The following is a 20,532-nucleotide window of genomic DNA, read 5'->3' as shown; positions in this document are numbered from 1 at the left end:
TTAAAATCGTGTTATGAATCATTGGTGGTTTTCCAATGAAGTTCAGAAAATCACTAGAATATGCCTTAAAAATGGATATACCACAGAAAATGAAGCCGATGAATTTCTAGATGCATATATCTCAAACCACAATAAGATAAACATATCCACAAACACAAGATGAAAATGATAATAAAAACTTCCCTAACCTGAAGAAGTTGATATCTATTTAAAAACAAAACCAAAAAGCTCTGAAATAAGTCCCAGCACTTGGGAGGCAGAGACAAGTGCATATCTGCATGTTCAAAGACAGCCTAGTCTACAAGGCAAATTTCAGGCCCATCAGGAATGTATAGTGAAATCCTGTCTCTAAAGTCCAAACCAAGAAAGAGAAATTGAGGATGGCACTAGAAAATGGAAATTCTCCCCTGCTCATGAATGGAAGACTCAGTGTTGTAAGAATAGCTGCCTTGCAAATATATACAGATTTAATGCAGCCTCTGTCAAAATAGTAATGTCATCCTTCACAGAAATGGAGTGGAGCATATCATAAAATTCATTTAATGTCAGATTCTAGTAGCCAAAGAAATCCTGGAAAGGGAATGCTGTATCATTGTAGCTGATTTCAAGTTATACTGCAGAGCCATTCTGATAAAAGTAGCATGAGACTGGCTCAACTGCCTGTAGATAAATGCAGGCAAATAGACTGAGATGTAAAGCCACTCTGCCACAGCCACCGGATTGATGCCAAAGATGCTCATTGGAGAAAAGACAGACTTAACAAATGGTGCTGAGAAAACTGGCTATCTACAAGTAGGAGGATGAACTTAGATCCTTCTCGTCCTGTACAGAAATCAACTCCAAATGGATCAAAGACCTTAATATAAAACCAGAAATTGTAACTGCTAGAGGCAAAGGTAGGGAGCACACTTCATGGTACAGCCACAGGTAAGGATTTCCCAAACAGCACCAGTCCCTCAACAAATGAGGCCAACTGCCGACAGACACAAAGGACCTCACGAAATTCAAAGCTTTTTGTACAGCAAAGGAAGTAGTTAGTTGAAAGCACAGCCTACAGAAAGGGAGAAAATATTTGTCAGCTGTATATCCGACAGGATTTTCTTTTTCAGTCCTGAGGATTGAACCCAGGACTTTATGCATGCTACATCCCCATCCTGACAGGGTTAAGGTATACAATATACAAAGAACTCAAAAGGCCACAAAGCATATTAAAAGGAAATGGTCTAAAGAGACTGTGGATTTCTCTGAAGAAATACAAATGGCCAGTAACTATTTCTAAAGTGTTTAGCATCTTAAGCTTCAGGAAAATGCATATTAAAACTGTTCTGAGATCATATCTCACCCCTGTCATCAAAACAAAAGACAAGTGCTGGGGAAAGTGTTTGGAAAAGAGAAACCCTTCCTTAGTCATTGTTAGTGGGACAGTAAACTGGTGCAGCCATTCCTCAAAAAGCTAAAGTTAGTACTTCTATTTAGTCCAAGTGTGTTACTCCTAGCTGTACATCCACAGGACCATAGGTGGTACTTCAGAGATACTTGCTTCTCCGTGTTGGTTGATGCTTTGTTCACTATAGCAAGAAGATGGAATCAGCCTAGTTGTCTGTCAACACATGAATGGATAATTAAAAATGGGATACATATATATATATATATATATATATATATGTATATATATATGTATATGTATATGTATATGTATAGGTATGTATATACCTATACATATATATATATATACACACACACACAATGGACTTTTTAATTATTGGATATTTTCTTTATTTACACTTCAAATGCTATCCCCTTTTCCAGTTTCCCCTCTCTCGGAAAGCCCCTATCCTATTCTCCCTCCCCCTACTTCTATGAGAGTGTGCCTCCACCCACCCACCCCCACCTCCCTGCCCTCAATTCCCCTACACTGGGACATCTATCAAGCCTTCCTAGGACCAAAGACCTCTCCTCCCATTGATGCATGACAAAGCCATCCTCTGCTACATATGCAGCTGGAGTCTTGGTTGTTGGCTTAGTCCCTGGAAGCTCTGGGGGGTCTGGTTGGTTGATAATGGTTGTTCTTCCTATGGGGTTGCCAACCCCTTCAACTCCTTCAGTCCTTTCTCTAACTTCTCTATTGGGGACCCCATGCTCAGTCCAATGGTTGGCCTCGAGCATCTGCCTCTGTATTTGTAAGGCTCTGGCAGGGCCTCTCAGGAGCCAGACATTTCAGGCTCCTTTCAATGGACTTTTATTCAGCTGTTAAGAAAAATGAAATTCAGCTGGCTGGTAGTAATCCCAGCACTTGGAAGGCAGAGGCAGATAGATTTCTAAGCACAAGGCCAGCCTTGTCTACAGAGTGAGTTCCAGGACAGCCAGTGCATTACTATTTTGACAGAGGTTGCATTAAATTTGTATTAAATCTGTACATCTATAGGTTGCAAGGCAGCTATTCTTACAACATTGAGTCTTCCATTCATGAGCATGGGGGGTATTTCCAGTTTCTAGTGTCATCCTCAACTTGTCTTTTCTTGAAAGAAATAGGGGGAGGGGATTAAATTCTGTACTTTGCAAGAAAATAGAGAGGGGAATTTTTTATTGAGGTAACCCAGGCTTGGAAGGATAAACATGTTCCCTCACATGCAGATCATAGTTTCTGATTTTTATGTACATGTGCTTATGAGAGAATGAGTGTGGGTAGAGAGGCCAGGAAACTAGGAAGGGGTTCACGAGAGAGGGAAGTAAAGATATCTTAAGGGAGAGAGAGGAGTGGAGGAGGTTAACACTAGGAGTGGAAGAGTTTACACTGGGATGTGGGTGGGGAGATGAGAGAGAGTAGGGTATGTGGGAAGGTCAACCAAAACCAAGTATGTATAAAAATGCCATAAGGAAACCTGCTACTTTGCATGTGTAGACAAAAATGTTAAGTGTGCATAACATGTTACCACCATTTGTGTAAAGGATACCAACTTTTAAAAATCCACTGTTTTTTCATCTCTGTTCATTTTAGTGTCATCCAACATTGCTCTCACTATTCTTACAGATCCACCACACTTTTGCATTAATACACTCATCCCTTAAACTCTGGGGAAAATAATAGTAAATGATATAACTGTAGTCACTAATAGTTATAGTTAGTCTTAACCAACCATACTGAGTATTTAGCATTCGTAGTTAGTAACACTTGAGGTCACCCTGTCATAGACAAGGTATCAAAGGGATAGCCTATAAGAGTGTCTTGAACTTTTGATCCAACCCTACCTAGATAACTATAAATCTTTAATAAGACTCATAGAGAAAAGAAAGGCAACTATGGTATCACTTTCCATTCTTATCAAAAGAGGCTGTTTGGTGGGGATAATTGTATGAACTTTGGCATCAGAAACATGGGTTCGAATTCTGTTAAGTGTGTCCCTTTAAGTGTAAGCCTTGCTGTTGCCTAATCCCATTCTCTGCTTTCCCAGAAAAGCCTTTGCACTCCTTCAGCTACATCCTATTTCAATATTAGTCTGTCCAATTGTAAATCTCCTAGGCCCTGTGAAGATTAATACTGCCAACCTGACAAGCTCTAGAATCACCAAAGAGACAAACAGAGCTTCTGGGCATGCCTGAGGGAATCTCTAGATTAGGTTGGTTGGTGCTGCACCATTCTATAGGCTGGAGTCCCAGACTACTTGAAAGAGGAGAAAGCTGAGCACCAGCGCTCACCACTTCCCAACTCCAGATGCAGTGCTAACAACTGCCTCAAGCTCCTGAGGCAGAGGCAGAATAGACCCTTGTTTCCTGAAGTCCTTTTGTTAGTTATATGTCTCAGCAGCAAGTAGTCCTACAAATCTAACTGTAAAAAAACAGTAGGTTTAAAAAAAAACAAAAAACAAAGAATCCCCTGGGATTTTTGCTGCTACAGATTTCTCGATCTTCCAGATCAAGACTTCTAATCTGCCAAAGAGAAATATATTCACCTCCAGATTCTGGAATCTTCATGACATTCAGGTTCTCAGTGTATTTTCTAGATTTCTTGTCTTGGATTTTGCATTCCTCTTAATGGCAAACATGGGCAGTGCACAAAGATTTGCTATGTCCTAGCACCTCTAACGTTAGGACTTGCATGTTATAGTTTTGCTACTCAACTGTTCAGTCTTCTCATCGCTATGTTTCATGCCAATAAAAATAATTTATTGTCTACAGCCATACCACCCTGAACATGCCCGATCTCATCTGATCTCAGAAGCTAAGCAGGGTCGGGCCTGGTTAGTACTTGGATGGGAGACCGCCTGGGAATAACGGGTGCTGTAGGCTTAAAAAAACAAAATTATTATTTTACTTAAAAATAATAAGTAATAATTATAGCATCTAATTATAAAAAAAAAAAAAAACAATCCATGCTATGTCTGGCTATGTGCTGGCAATGGCTTGCCCCTATTGTTACTAGGGCTAGCCAGGTGCCCTTAGCATTTCCCAGATCATCCACCCCTTGTGGCTAGCCTGCAGAAATCTGGCTGCTGCTTGCATAAATCCCCATAACCTTGGAAAATGAAAACTCCAGAGGCTTGTAATTTACCAACCATATTTATAACAGTAAATCTTCAATCTGCAAAATGCCCAAAGAACTCAAAACTCAATTGATATAAATATAAGCTACACACCTAGATTGAACGGATGTGCCCTCAATCATCTATCTGTAAGTCCCCAGTTACTTATGGCTTTTAGAACCACGTGGTTCCGGCTCATCATCCTCTCCTTCAGGTACCATCTTGTCTCTCCTGGCTCCCCCACATCCTGTCCTTCTGTGTATGTGTGTGTGTGTGTGTGTGTGTGTGTGTCCCCTCTCTAAAACATCCACCTCTGCCTTCTCTTCCACTGCCCAATCACAGGTTCTAGCCTTATCTAACTAATAAGATCTCAACTGCATACAGGCATCCCTTTTGAAGGGGTAGAAGAAACAGACAGCAATCCACAACAAGTAACAACAATAGATGCCTGGTCACATCCCATATGAAGCTTACAGTCTAGTTGGAGAGGTCGTACTACCATTAAGGAGAAACTTTCAACTCTGAGGAATTACCCACAGGTGAAAGTAGAGAAACGGGAGCCAATAAACAACACTGGTCAGGAAACATGACCATGGCAAACTGGACTATAGAGTCCTGAACACTAAAAGGTAAACTGCACATGGCTTTTCTCAGTGGGTTTCCAATACATGTTTATGGGATGAGTAATCACAAAACAGGCATTCAGTATTGAACAGGGGGATCTCACAAATTAGAGGTGAGAAAAGAAGACAGCTGTGTTAAATATACCAAAAGCCCCAGCAAGTATGAATATTATTTCTGGCAACAATGGGAAAATGAACAACTCGGTCTTTTAACAGTCCAGCCTGATGCAGAACACCATCAGTTCCTTTAAACCACTGTTCTCAACCTATGGGTTATGACCCCTTTGGGGACTGGACAACTCTTTCACAGGGGTCGCCTAAGACCAACAGGAAACATATCTACAACATGATTCATAAGAGTAGCAAAATTTACAGTTATGAAGTAGCAATAAAATAACTGTAGGGTTGGAAGTCACCACAACACGAACTATGTTACAGGGTCCCAGCATCAGGAAGGTTGAGAAGCGCTGCTTTAAACAAAGAATTGTTGTACTAATATAGCCACACTTGTCTGTTTCTCCCTAACCAGCTTCATTGTTAAGTCGTACATTCAGTTTGTTTCCTCATTAATGGCTTGATTTTTCCCATGCCATTTTGTTTCATGTGAGCCTTTACTCACTTGAAGCTTATAAACCCCTGTTCCCGAAAGTATCTTCTTCCTTACCTACTGCTCAAACACCAGGCTCTGCAAAGCCTTCCCATTCATTTCCAGTTATTCCTTCATCGAGGCCTCTGATACTTTTTTCCTCCTCTTCCTGGTACTTAGCATGCTTTGTTGTGTCTTACCCGCTTTGGGTAATTGCATGGCTTACTATGATACATTTTACAGGTCTGTTTCTGTATATGACACTAGCATTCAATACACAACAGGAATTCAGTTTAATGTTTGCCAAATGGGTGAATTTTATTGCATATTTCCTTACTCAAGCACCACTCAGCAACATAACAACAAACCAATTCAGAAAGGATTGAATTTTGCAGAAATCCTCACTGTTTAGCCTTTCCTTGTCCTTACCTTGCCATACCTAAAGTTCAATAATAATGTGGGAAACTCCTTTTAAGGGTCTAGTTGATGAAACGCAGTAACACAATTCAATAACACTAAGAGGAACATCTCAAATAGTTGAGATGTGTATGCAAAAAGCAAACTATTGAGTGTTTTGTTCGAATAAGAGAGTTCACAGGGACCCATGGAACTTCACTTGCTGTTGAAGGGATCCTCGTGCTTTGGCCGCAAAGGCACTGACACTGCTTGGAAAGCTAAGAAACTGCATCTAATTTCCTTTTTTTAGATGACTTTATATTATATTTCTTTCCATTTTGCCTGATTTAGACTGTTGAAGTTGGGCTGAGAGACTGCAAGCTTCATCAGGCAACTTGACATGACCTAACAAAAACAAATAGCAAAGACATGGAGGAGCCCCACCACATCCCAAATCACTCTTAGATCATATACAAAGTAGCTTTGTGATCTGGGGCAAATCATTTGTCTTTGACACTTTTTTTTAATTCCAATATATTTGTTGGGTTAATACTCCACAGCTGTGGGCTGGGCAGTGGTGGCGCACGCCTTTAATCCCAGCACTTGGGAGGCAGAAGCAGGTGGACTTTTTGAGTTCGAGGCCAGCCTGGTCTACAGAGTGAGTTCCAGGACAGCCAGGGCTACAGAGTGAGTTCCAGGACAGCCAGGGCTACAAGAGAAATTCTATCTAAAAAAAAACCAAAAAAAAAAAAATGTACATGTATTTTTTCACAGATGTATTTTTGTCACAGGTTAGTATCTTTGAGGGTAGTTATGTAGATACATAGATCTTTTATTATTATTAACACTCAAGTTCTTCTGTGAAATGGTGCCAAACTGATGAATACAAACAGAAGCACTCATTAGGAACACGTGTTAATAGCAGTTATAAAACAGAGCTAGGTGTGCGTAATCCAAGCAGGAGGATCACAAGTTCAAAATGAGTATGGGCTTCCAGTAAAACCCAATTTCAGAAAACAAACAACAAAACTCCACACACAAACAGAATCTGAATGTGTGTTATGTCTCCGAGCCATAGGGGAAGCACTTGCTAGGCCTGCAGTGACTTTGGGGATGCTATTAGACTTCTGTAAGCACCTGAGAGCAACAGCGACGTTCCTCTCTATGATGATAGAATACTGCTTGCCCGAGGACCACCTTGCTCCAGGCTCTCACTCCTCTATTCAGAGTCCATGCTATCAGAAGGGCTTCTGAGGCGTTCCTGAGAAACACCTTTGTTTCCTAACAACTCAAAAGAAGGTTTGGCTTCTGGGCTTCTACTGGACAAAATACTGTGAGCTAGATATTTGTAGTTAGGCTTCCAAACTTCATGTTAACAGTAGGTGTTACCAGCTTCCAGTCCTCACTCTGCAGAAAACATTAACATGGAAGGCAGACAGGCAGAAGGATATTTGTGGCCAGGTAGGAGTTTCAGGAAAGTCGTACATTCAGTCCACGCTCCAGAGGTCTGGCCCGTTCTAGGCAGCTTCAGCATGCTTCCTTTCTAGGCATGCTAAATCTCTGGCTCCTGTGTGTGAGGTAGGAGAGGTAAGCCAACAGAAGACCCAGAATTGAGATGAGAAAAGAGCAGGGTCACAAGGTATGGGAAAATAGTCTGTGGCCAACACAATGGCCGTGGCCTTTCTTATTTAACATGCAATTGTTTTGGTGGCAATCCAAAAGCAAATATTCAGAAATAGCCTATTACCCGTCCCCTACCGTTTGTGCATGGCCTTCTAGGAGGGCATCATTTAAAGCGTAATGATTAATTGATTCTAAAAGCTATGAGAGATTTGTTTTTAAAAATAGTGTTTACTTTTAATTATGTGAAACATTTTGAACAGTGCTCATAGCCTAGGATATGACCCAGTGTGAGAGGGTGGGGTGGGATAGTGGTGATCATTTTATACTTGAGCTCTGTGTTCTATGCATGGCCACAGTTAAGAGCAGGCTGTGGACACCTGGTGAGGCCAGACGACAAAGAAGTAAAGGAACAGCATGGGTTGGTCCCACTGGACTTCCAGTCTCTGAGCTTTGAGTGAGGCAGCACAGCATGACAGAGTGAGGCTCAGCATCAGCACACCCATCCCATCCAGGCTTCCTGCCTTTGGAATGGAAAGACTGCAAATTACTCACTTCCTCAGAGGCCTGGTCACCCTATCCATAAACGCCCGGTGAGGTGCCTGGCAAACTGCTTGGGAAACACCACTTCTTCCTTAGGGGAGGGTGTTTTCTGAAAACTGAGGGTGGTGATTTATTTGTAGACCGAGATTGGTTTAGTGGGTTGAAATCAGCATGTTGAAAAAACAAAACATCAGAATGTATTGCATATAATGGTAAATATTTTTCATGTATATATGTTCAATTCTAATACTTTTTTTTTTTACTGTGGGTTACACCAAAATTTCAGAGAAATTATCAGACTATAACATCAAAAAAGTCTTTAGGAGGATTGTCGTTACTAAAATGAAGTCTCTACAAATTTTAAGACATTAAAATGATTCTTTTTAACTAGCTGAGATAAAAATAAGACATAAATCATAGAGATGATAAATTTAACTAGACACTATGGGGCATATTAAATTCAATTTTAAGATCACTTCTGTGTCACATTGACTAATTTATACTTTTAAATACTTTTATATCATTTATAGTTGATTAAACACTTCTAAGAAATTCCCACAAAAAGTTGGCTATTGGATTCTAATGTGGAAAAATGAGAAACAATTTCTAAATAACTTTAAAGTATAATAAAATTTTAAAGAGGACTGTAACTTCCTTCAGCATTAAGATGGCTAGAGTCAAAAGCCCAATACTGATGGTTCATGTCCATGTCAACAGCTCCCACACTAGCTCAAGAAGAGATGCGAAGTCCCGAGGGTGTGAGCTTCACATCCAAGCCTCTGCCCTGCTTTGACCTCCATGTGCTGAGGCAGTTATGCACAGACTGATGGCACTTTGGGATTGATGGAATTGAGAATTAAGTAATGAGGAAGATGAAGTGGACCCTGGGAGACTAAAGAATTAAACAACACTGCTTATCCTTACAATTTCAGCTAATCAGACTGGACTGACTGTATCCAAATTACCCTGGGGCCAAACTTCAAGAATCTGGTTTTAGCTGGGTAGGGTAGCACACCCTTAATTCCGGCACTCAGGAGGCAGAGGCAGGTGGATTTCTGAGTTCAAGGCCAGCCTGGTCTACAGAGCAAGTTCCAGGATAGCCGCCAGGCCAGGGGTATACACAGAAACTATCTTGAAAAACAAAACAACAAAACAAAACAAAACAAAAGAATCTTATTTTAAGTAAAACTTGGATGAGTTCTGTCTGCCCCCTGCTCAGATTTGACATGCTATCTTAAAGGAGCAGCAAGAACCAGAGAACAAAGAATGATGATAAAAGTAATTACTCTAAATACTTCATGCCCGGTGTGTTTGGCAATATTTCAGGATTCAACAATTATTCAAATTTTGTTTGTTATTAAAGTCTTAAGTCAGCAGATAAGAAATAAATACTCAATGCTTTCTGATCTTTTAATACGGTGTAGTGCTTTGATTCATAGGAGTGCACTGGTAAAAAGCATTGAAGGATGGAAGCTGTAACGGAGGGAAAGGTAGCAACGCACAGAGGTCAAGCATCAACTCAGCACTTCAAAAGCTAAGTGGTAACCCTTCGGCCCTTGAATCTGGGCTCTGGCTGCTGGTGCACTCTCCTCAGAAGACGTAAGAGTTGAGGGACCAGCGGCTTCTTCCTATTCCTTTCCTCTAAATCTTAAACCTTCCTGTTTTGAGACAGACATGGAGTTGAACTGGACCAGGCCTGCTGTCCATGTCAACTGCTGGGTTAGCACCACAGATCTTTCCTTGGGTCTGAATGGTGGATTTGGCCATCTAGAATGTGAGAGACTTTAAGGGTGAACACTGGGAGGAACAGCGGCAGGAGGGGAGACATCTGGCCTGGGCAAGGGCAGCAGTATCAGATGTGAGGTAGAAAGCTCCTTCCTGGAGCCCCAAGAAGACTGAGGGCCTCCATCCCTTGAGGCAGGTATGCCAGCCCCTTCTAAAGTGTCCTGTGATATGATCTTATACTCCCCTTAACCCAAATAATGTTGGAAATATTTAATTTTTCTTTTTCCAACTAAAGAGATTACAGGTAGGGGTAGCTAGAGATGGAAAACTATATAAAAAGGCAGATTATGAGAAAAATCCTTATAACATGGGTAGGATTTACTCTAAAAGCAGATAGTTTTCAGAATCGCCAGCTTGATGGCTGGTTTAGTAGGTCTAGCATGTGAGGTTCTGTGCTCCTTATCTGGAGAGGCAGGAAAGACTTCAGAAAAACCACCCTTGTCACTATCAAGAGACTGTAAAGAGAAAATAGGCTTCTCTTTCTATTTATAGTGTTAATTTCCTTCCCCAGAAAATATAGATGGATCTAAGTACAACAGCCCTTAAGTCCACAGGTAGTTCACCTGTGCCCCCTGGTGACCAGCAACATCCCTACCTGACAGAAAGATTCCTGAACTCACATTCTGTTCCTCCCTATAGGAAGAAATAATCTACAAATACACTGACCCTTAGGTGTCCAATACATGTCTACACATCTTAGATCCTTAGAGTTATAGATCTAGTTTTCACATTTCCAGGCCTAACCTTTGCTCTTTGGCAGTCTTTAAACTTGATCTGACAGACACCCTCTCTGCCCAGGCTCCTCCACCTCTAAAATCTCCATTCACACCCAGCAAACAGACAAGTCCACTCATGGTGGTTCAACACCACAAGGACAGTGAGAGCCGCTTGCTAACACTTCCAACAGCAGCAACTGTTCCTTAGGTCGGGTGCACAGCGCCAGCTGGAAGCCTGGGCTTTAACTGCATTTTTTGACACTTTGGCTAGGGAGATCTGGACAGCTGGAAGTGAGCTTCTCCATCATTTTCTGTTTCCTTCTTTGTATCAATTTTCCACCTGTGAAGCCTAACACCCCACCACCAAGTGCAGCTGCAATTCCTGCCACTTTGAAGCCTGCGAGGAGGCCGATGGGACCCCCCACCACTCCTCCGATGAGTGCACCTGCCACAGGCAGAGCTGCCAGCTTGTATTTTGCAGCCTGTAAAAAAAGAAAAAAATTCAATTTAGAAATTGAGTTGAGAAAATCTGCCTGTGGCGATGTGCGTTTTCCTCTCATTACTCCTGGCAATGCCTCTTTAACTCTAGGTTCATAATTAACCTCAGAGATTATTCTTGGAGGGGTATGTGTGTGAATGTATTCCACAGGTATTGCCGTTGCTCCAGACCACAGAACTAAAGGAGGTGGGAGGTGTGCTCCAGACTGGGATATACAAAATGATTTTACATACAAAATAATCAATCCACTATCTTTCTGGCTTATTTAAACAGCTTCAGCAGCCACTGGCTCCCAGCAAAGCTTTGATTCAGCACAGAGGCTATTCCACACTAGGCACCTGGGCTGAAAGTCACATCATATGGATAATAGATGCTCTCACTCCTCCAGTGTGGTGGCAGGCTCATACTTTGGTTCTGCCTGGATTAATGGACCGCTCTCTCTTCTCCCTAGGCCTCTGCAGATATTCCTTCATAGAACTAACTGCCCTAGAGTGAGGCCACAGTTCATTCTCTTTGGGGAAAAAAAAAAAATCTCTCATGATAGAATGAATCTGGGAGTAAAATATTACAGCCATTGATTTCTTACACTACCTATGTGTCATTTCTTCCTTATTTCCTTAATTGCTGGTTCCCTCAACACTGAAGAGAGCAGATCAATTGGGTTAATACTAGAGATTCCTGGGAGCCAGAGTACCATTGATTTGTCAGCAGGAGCAGAATCTTACCTTCTGCAAGTTTTTGGTTCCCTCTTCAACATTCACAGCGGCACTGTTGACATGGTCTGCAATGCTGTCAATCTTCTCCTGCTGAGACTAGATGCAAAGGAATTATGAGTGAGGGGCCCTGCTGGGGAGCAGTGGGAAGCCAACACACACTATTTTAATTCCTGTAATCAGGCCCCGGGTACTGCAGCCTTGCAGTCTTAATAATGGTTCATTAATAGCATCTGATAAACCATGTCGAAAGTACAAATTCACTTTCAGGAAAAAAGAGGGGAACTTAATGATTAGGTAATAGAAGGGTGGCACCTTCAGAGCAAAAAGCACCTCACACTGGAATTCATTCAAACATACAAACATGTTATTCTCCAAATGAACCTACTTTGTAGGAGGAAAAAAATCCAAATAAGCATTTAAGCATTTACATGTCAAGTTGGGTTTGATAACAACAACAACAAAAAGAAAACAAATTCAAACAACAAAAAGTCCACAACTTGTCTTCTTTGGATATTCACCTTAGGAATAAAATGCCCTTGATCCAACAAATACAAATTGGTTTCTTGTTGTGGTTGTTGTTTTTGTAAGAATGAGACTACAATTCAGTATAATCCAGCATGAAGCCTTTGCACTTTTGGTATGTCATAGGGAGCAATGCAGGAATCTGGGGCTTGAATTTTACTAAATAAAATATAGTCCAAGTTAAAATATTTCCGATCAACAATATTAATACAGTAGTTTTGCGTAGCTAAAACAGCAACACCTGTTCTGAGATGGCAGCAATCATGACTCCTGGGGTCGCTGATGGATGGATGAATGGAATGTCTGGGGCCTGCCATTCTCCTCTCTAATGTGTAAAAGCACCTCAGTGGCACTCGTGAGCGGCTTCTGAGCTCTGCTCACACACCTCAGTCACAAGCACTGTCCTTACTCTAGAAACAGGGTCTCATCAAGGTCAACTTATTTAGTTTTATACATACATGCATACATACACACGTGCATATAGCTAAATGACTATATATGTAGTTAGCTATGTGTATGTATTTGTGTGTGTGTACATATGGTGGAGTAGGGATAGGTCCTGACCAGTGTAGAAACCCATGTGGTCACTATGACCATCAGGACATAGGCAGTTTCTTTTACTTCTGAATTTGCAGAAAAACATGGGAGGACGTCCACGTAACACCACCTTCTACAATGAGTGTGAAGCGATTCAACTGTCTTTATGCTAATGGTTTAGACTGAGTACATATACCTAACAGTTCCTATCCCAGTCAGCACTTCATATTTGGACATGAGTGCAGCACAGCCGACCAAGCCGCATCTCTCTCCTGTTTGCATTACTGATATTCTTCCCCTGCCCAACAAGCACCTTCTCTCTGCCAGCCCTTCTGTGCTGGTCATTCATTCCAGGAGTCTACAGCAACATCTGGAGATCCTTAAGTCCTAAATAGCCCAGTTTCCATTTTATTTTGAACCTGTCACACAACAAACTAGAAACCTGCAAAACTTCTTGAAATGCATTGTTGGACCCGGACACAGGCCCACAACATCAAAGATGTTGCAGTCCTAAAATACAGTCTGAGAGTTTATTTGTGTGTGTGTGTGTGTGTGTGTGTGTGTGTGTGTGTGTGTGTGTGTGTGTGTGTGTGTGTGTGTGTGTATCCAGACGGTGGTATCAGATCTCCTGGAGCTGGATACAGGAGGCTGTGAGCTACCAGCTGTGGGTGCTGGGAACCAAATTCAGGTCTCCTATGAGAGCAATATATGCTCTTAACTGCTGAGCCATCTCTGTAGCCTTCCATTTTACACACTTTGAAGGCTACTATTATACACGATAAGACACAAACCCTAGTTTTGGATATTCTGTTCAAATCCTAGCACTGCCCTAGTATGTCCTTGAGCTAAGCACTTAGGTCTACTACACAAGGACAAAGGTGCTTCTACTTCACAGAGTTAAAAAGAGGAAACAATGAGGTGTCTGCAAAGCACAGTGGGAAAACAGAAGCACCCATCCTGGTTTTCCCAAGGAAGTGCTAACTCTTACATTTCCAGTGAAAAAGTTTAGTAAGCTTTGGTTCCTATGATGTTGTTCTCAGATAATAGATGTATGGATTCTAATTTTTATGACAGCCAAGTTTCTTTAAGTCAGCTTTCTTCTTAGCAACAGAAGCAAAAGTTCCAGCACCAGTAATATCCAACTGGCCTGGACTCCTGACACCTTAGCAGTACTTCTGTCTGGGATACACCCAAGGTTTCCACTCTTGCCTGCAACAATGTAAGCCAGCAGATAAGCCACTGGCAGTAAAACCCTGTTATCAACTTTTACATCTTTATAGGCTAAGGTAGAATATAACTAGCTCCTCCCTCTGAGGGTGAGGGGCAAGTCTGCTAGGACTGTTGCTATGTGCACACTCCAAGTGACTGGAAGACATCAGGAAGATACATTTTCTATCCCTTCCTAAAATTTTGGATACTGCAAAACTATGACTTCTTAGTCACTGTTCTGTTGCTGGGAAGAGACAGCATGACATTTAGCTGGGGGCTTGCACAGTCTCGGGGGCTCAGTCTATCATCCATGGTGGGGAGCATGGTGACAGGGAGCATAATGGCATACATGGTCCTGCAGAGTTAGGTAAGAGTTACATCTTCATCAGTATGTATTGCCAAAAGACAGAGAATGGGCCTGGCATGGGCTTTTGACACCTTAAAGCCCAGCCCCAGTGACACACTTCTTCCAGCAAGACCATACCTCTTAATCCTTCTAATCTTTTCAAAGAGTTCCACTCCCTGGTTATTGAGCATTAAAATATATGAGTCTATTGGGGCCTTTCTCATTTAAACCATCATAATGACTTTTAAAGTTTAATGTAGAATAGTAAAATAATGAATTTTCTCCCTAAAAATTCCTTTGGAATAATTAGATTAAGGACTACTGGGAAAATGCCCATCCTAAGATTACTCATTATTTCAACATCATGCAACTACCAGCCCAACATGAATCCATCTGTCCTGGGGCAGTAGATCACATCTACAGATGCTACAGACATTGGGAAGCTTGCTTAGACATGGGGATAGGGTAAGGCAGAGGAGATAAAGCTCTTCCCTGGGATCAACAGGCTTCCCTCAATTGTACAGACCTAGCTGCTTCTTTCCTTTAGTTTGGTTTTAATCCCCCAACTGTCTGTATCTTGGGATTCTATTGGACCAATAAGGAGGGATTGGTGATATCTACAATGATTGTAGTTAGCTGTCAATCACAATCAGAATAACAAACTACACTAGATTTAGAACTGAATCCTTAGCTCTTTATACCTGGACAAGCTAACTGTACATGTATAACCTACCACAGTCTATGAAACCAGGCTTCTCCCAACAGTGGTGGCTCAGGGACTCTTAGCTTTTACGGATCTACTTTTCCTCTTTGCTTCTGCCTTGTCTAAGTTTGTCTTCATCTGCCTAGATTTCCCACACTGGATAGTCGTCATCATTTCCCCTGCATGGCATTTGACTCTTTGGCACTTAAAAGTGTTTTCACCATCCCTTTATCAATGAACTAAGCTATGTATAAGGCACACTACAGTGTTTATCAAACTAACATATGCATCTCATTTTATAGAAGAAAAATTCTCAAAACTTGAAAAATATGCCTATGAATTTCATTTTAAGGAATATTGAATTAGATTGCCCTACTGTCCTGAAAATAGCTAAATCTGTATAAGCCACCTAAGATTCAGGAGAAAATGTGAATTATTAAGTTAATACTTGCTAAGAAGAATGCAAGTTGGATATATGAACCAGAAACTAATGAGAAATAATTTTTCCCCTGAATGATTGCTGTGGGTACTTGTCAGCCTAACATCAAACAATATTTCATGTTATTATATCAGAAAACAATAATTCACTCAACAAATATCCCCAAATCCATTTACATCGACAACAGAGCTCTTCTTTTTTTTTTTTTATAGCTGTATTTTCTTTTTCTTTTTCTTCTTTTTTTAAAAGATTTATTTGTTATTATATGTAAGTACACTGTTGCTGTCTTCAGATGCACCAGAAGAGGGAGTGAGATCTCATTACAGATGATTGTCAGCCACCATGTGGTTGGTGGGATTTGAACTCAGGACCTTTGGAAGAGCAGTCGGTGCTCTTAACCGCTGAGCCATCTCACCAGCCCCCGACAACAGAACTCTTCTTTACAGAGATTATTGTACAGTCTTACTAGTGAACTTGGAAAGCTATGAGTTTAGGGCAATGCCCAAACTGCAGATATTTCCCTTTACTCCTCCCTAAGTTCCAGCTATAATCATAAGTAATCACAGAGACAGAGAAGCCCAGAAGAAAACAGAAATATGCCACACAGGCAGACTGCAGTTATCTTGACCTAACAAAGGCAGTAAGCAGGGTAAGGAGCAGGACACTGCAGTGGGAGGGGACTGAAAGGACTCAGTACTGGAACATCTGAAGGGAATGATGCTGGGGACTAAAGTAAAGACCAAACCAAGGCTGCAGGAACAGCTGAGGCAAATGGGAGTGAGAAGATGAAGGATGTTGTCTGAGGTAGGCCTCCCATCAGGCATGCAAAGCTTTCTGTTGTCAAATATCTGCTAAAGCTCACAGCAGTCATTCAGGAATGAATCTAACTGAATCCACTATAGCCCTATTATAAAGCAGCCAGAACAAAATTGGATTTCAAGAGCCATAGAGAAAAAGAAAACAGACATAGCAGTAAGGGCAGCATCTTGTCCAGCTTCTGGCCAGAGTTCTTTAAATTCTCCTTGACTATACAGAAATAGGGCTGGTCACAAGAAAGGGGCACTTGCACCAACAGAGCAGGGCAACTTGTAGACACTAATACACTCAGGATTACTGGGCTCCACTGTAATCTCCCAGTATCTTAGTGAATCCTTTGTTGTATAGCAAACTATGTATACACCTAACATTTTAATGATTTTTAAGTACACAGTTTTGTGGCATTTCATTCACCATGTAGAGATATCATTACCACTGCCCTACTGGATCTTTTGATCCTACTGAGGTTAGCATAGAGCTATGTGTACAGAAGTTGCTCCTTGATTACATGGTTAATTTGACCAGTTACAGTCACATCCATGTGACAACAGAGGACATGGTCACTCATGTGTCCCCTGGTTAGTCTGTGAATCCTTGGCCATGCATCATAAGAAGTCAATCATCCTGGGATTAACAATCAAGGTTCTTCTTTGAGTTTCTGCCAAATAGCATTGTGCCTCATGTCCTTGCCATTAAAACTAGGACATGTGTATGGGGCTATGGCTGTGATTGGAACCTTCTGTATAAGTCCTTCTTAAACTGGAGTTGAGAACTGTTTACTATAGAACATAACTGAACTCACAACTAGTAATCCTCCATAAACTTTATTTTTTTCTTTCATATATCTACCCACTCGAAGAGAAATGTATGTGTCTTGGCACAGGATCAGAGATGAGGAGGACACAACATCTGTCCCAACACTGGGAGTAACTGGGACCAGTGGGACCAGGCACACAGGAACTCTGCCAGCCCAGTGGCTCAGGTTTCTTCCAGTCCCACAACACCCAGAGGAAGCTCCACTCCCAGGCGCTCTAACACACCCAGGATCAGAGGTGAGGAGGAACCAACATCTGTCCCAACACTGAGAGTAACTGGGACCAGCAGGATCAAGCACATAGGAACTCTGCCAGCCCAGTGGCTCGGGTTGGTTCAGGTCTGTCTGGGCCGGCCGGTGCCCTAAGCAGACATTGGGCATTGGGCGCAAACTCTGTAGTCATTCCCAAAATACCCAGGGGAAGCTCCACTCCCAGGTGCTCTAACAAGCCCAGGGTTACAGGATCCTAGAATCACAGGATCACAGAGACAGCTTGACTCTGAGGAGTTCTGACACAATCAGGATCACAGGAAGGACAGGCTCCAGTCAGATTTAGCAAGGACAGGTAACAGTAGAAATATCCAGATGATGCTGGGCAAGCATAAGAATATAAGCAACACAAACCAAGGTTACTTGGGATCATCAGAACCCAATACTCCCACCATTGCAAGTCCTGGACACACCATCACACCAGAAAAGCAAGATTCAGATATAAAATCACTTCTCATGATGATGATATAGGATTCTAAGAAAGACATAAATAGCACCCTCACAGAAATACAGGAGAACACAGGTAAACAGCTAGAAGCCTTTCAAGAGGAAACACAAAAATCCCTTAAAGAAGAACAGGAAAATACAATCAAACAGGTGAAGGAAATGAGCAAAACCATCCAGAATCTAAAAATAGAAATAGAAACAATAAAGAAATCAGAAAGAGAGACAACCCTGGAGATACAAAACCTAGGAAAGAAATCAGGAGTCATAGATGCAAACATCACCAACAGAATACAAGAGATAGAAGAGAGAATTTCCGGGTAGAAGACACCACAGAAAACATTGACACAACAGTCAAAAAAATACAAAAGGCAAAAAGCTCCTAACCCAAAACATCCAGGAAATCCAGGATACAATGAGAAGACCAAACCTAAGGATAATGGGTATAGAAGAGAGTGAAGACTCCCAAAGTAATGGGCCAGTAAATATCTTCAACAAAATTACAGAAGAAAACTTCCTTAACCTAAAGAAAGAGATGCCCATGAACATACAAAGAAGCCTATAGAACTCCAAATAGACTGGACCAAAAAAGAAATTCCTCCTGTCACATAAGAATCAAAACACCAAATGCACTAAACAAAGAAAGAATTTTAAAAGCAGTAAGGGAAAAAGGGCAAGTAACATATAAAGGCAGGCCTATCAGAATTACACCAGACTTCTCACCAGAGACTATGAAAGCTAGAAGATCCTGGGCAGATGTCATACAGAACCTACAAGAACACAAATGCCAGGCCAGGCTATTATACCCAGCAAAACTCTCAATTACCATAGATGGAGAAAATAAGATATTCCATGACAAAACCAAATTTGCACAATATCTTTCCACAAATCCAGCCCTACAAAGGATAATAGATGGAAAACATCAACATAAGGAGAAAAACTACACCCTAGAAGAAGCAAGAAAGTAATCTTTCAACAAATCCACACAAACCTAATTCTACCTTTTACAATAAAAACAACAGGAAATAACAATTACTTTTTCTTAACATCTTAACATGAAAATAAATATTACCAACATATCCTAATCGATTGAAATCCAAAAATATGAGAAATTAGAAATTTATTGACTGTTATCCAATAGTCTCTCTAATTTGGTAATTGGAGAAATAGGTCTAATATTATACAATCCATATACACTTTCAGCTTGTTTGTTCATGACAATGTCTTGCTGTGTACAACATAAAGGTCTTGAGATCTTGCTTCTCCTATCTCAGCCTCTCTATTAGTAGTATTGTTACTTTATGTTTTTACACTATACTATGGTTTTCAGAACAGCTTACATATTTTAAAAGTATTTATATACCCAAAAGAAATGTAGATAATTAAATTGGGAGGGGGTTTGTAAGAGAACAACAAAGAGTAAGACTGAATGTTTTGCTTGACATTTGTAACTCTTTTATCAAATTACCACAGTAACAGACAAGATTTTAAGCTCTACTAAATGTAAAACAAACAAAAACACTTTATATATTTATGTTTATTTAAGAAAATATTAGTAGTGATGTATTATTTTGAAATATACAGTTAATACATTTGAAGTTATTTAAAATTTATATTGAGAAAAATGTATGTATTTTCAGTATTGCTGTAGACAAGCATCTACATAAGACTGTTAAATTGATTGTTGGTTTATATCAAACAACTTTTATAATACTCATTTTTATTGTTATAATATTTTATAAATTTTAAAGAATATGACAAAAGATAGTGTAGGTATTGAAGGAGGGTCTCTGGGAGGAGTTGGGGTACAAAAGGAAAACATTATATGATTTACTTCTATTTACTTAAAATATGTTTTTAAATGTTAACAAATTCAGATAAATTGAAATCATGTAACTTTTCTCATTATAATGCAATAAAACTTAAAAAAAATCACAAGAAAGAAAAAGAAAAAAAAGAAATGTATGGGTCTTGAGAAGAGCTAAGTACATCTTTAATTTGTTCTTTAAATCAACTTTAGTGATGAATAATTTACATATATTGAAATGCATTTAAATGTACAGATTGATGGCCTTGGCAAATGGATATATTTATGTAACCATCACACATACACTTTGTATACTGCATTAGAATGGAACTTATTAATTATAATAACTGGATAGATCTTGACTATGAACAACACATGTTTGGGGAAATTCATGTATCATTCCCTGCCATCTCCTTTCCTTTCTCTCTCTCTCTCTCTCTCTCTCTCTCTCTCTCTCTCTCTCTCTCTCTCTCTGCATCAGAAATAATTCAAACAATTTACTGCTTTCTATTTTGGTCATTACAGTTCAAGAAAATATCCATAAGACAATATAAAAAGATCAAGCCAACACTAGACAGTGTAGAACTCATTGGTACAGGAAGGCCACAGAAGAAGAAAGAC

The 20,532-nt window shown here is 40.5% G+C and overlaps 1 protein-coding gene and 1 non-coding gene across 3 annotated transcripts in view; one reads left to right on the top strand and one right to left on the bottom strand.

Moving 5' to 3' along the window:
- The first annotated feature begins 4,168 nt into the window (after positions 1-4,168).
- Positions 4,169-4,287, top strand: LOC116097352. Its single transcript, XR_004121376.1, has one exon. It is a non-coding gene; the product is annotated as a 5S ribosomal RNA (ribosomal RNA).
- Positions 4,288-9,684: 5,397 nt separating this feature from the next.
- Stx17 (syntaxin 17) overlaps positions 9,685-20,532 on the bottom strand; it is a 58,864-nt gene continuing 48,016 nt past the window's right edge. For both annotated transcript variants that reach the window (XM_031377358.1, XM_031377359.1), the window contains exons 7-8: positions 12,014-12,100; positions 9,685-11,271 (exon numbers count right to left, since the gene is read on the bottom strand). In XM_031377358.1, coding sequence (XP_031233218.1) covers positions 11,032-11,271; positions 12,014-12,100 — 327 coding nt within the window. In that variant the 3' untranslated portion in view covers positions 9,685-11,031. The remainder of the gene's footprint in view (positions 11,272-12,013; positions 12,101-20,532) is intronic.

Source organism: Mastomys coucha, unplaced genomic scaffold (assembly GCF_008632895.1).
Source record: "Mastomys coucha isolate ucsf_1 unplaced genomic scaffold, UCSF_Mcou_1 pScaffold18, whole genome shotgun sequence".
NCBI classification, from domain to species: domain Eukaryota; kingdom Metazoa; phylum Chordata; class Mammalia; order Rodentia; family Muridae; genus Mastomys; species Mastomys coucha.
The sequence above is the reverse complement of the archived record's forward strand: the minus strand, read 5'-3'. Positions and strand labels throughout refer to the sequence as shown.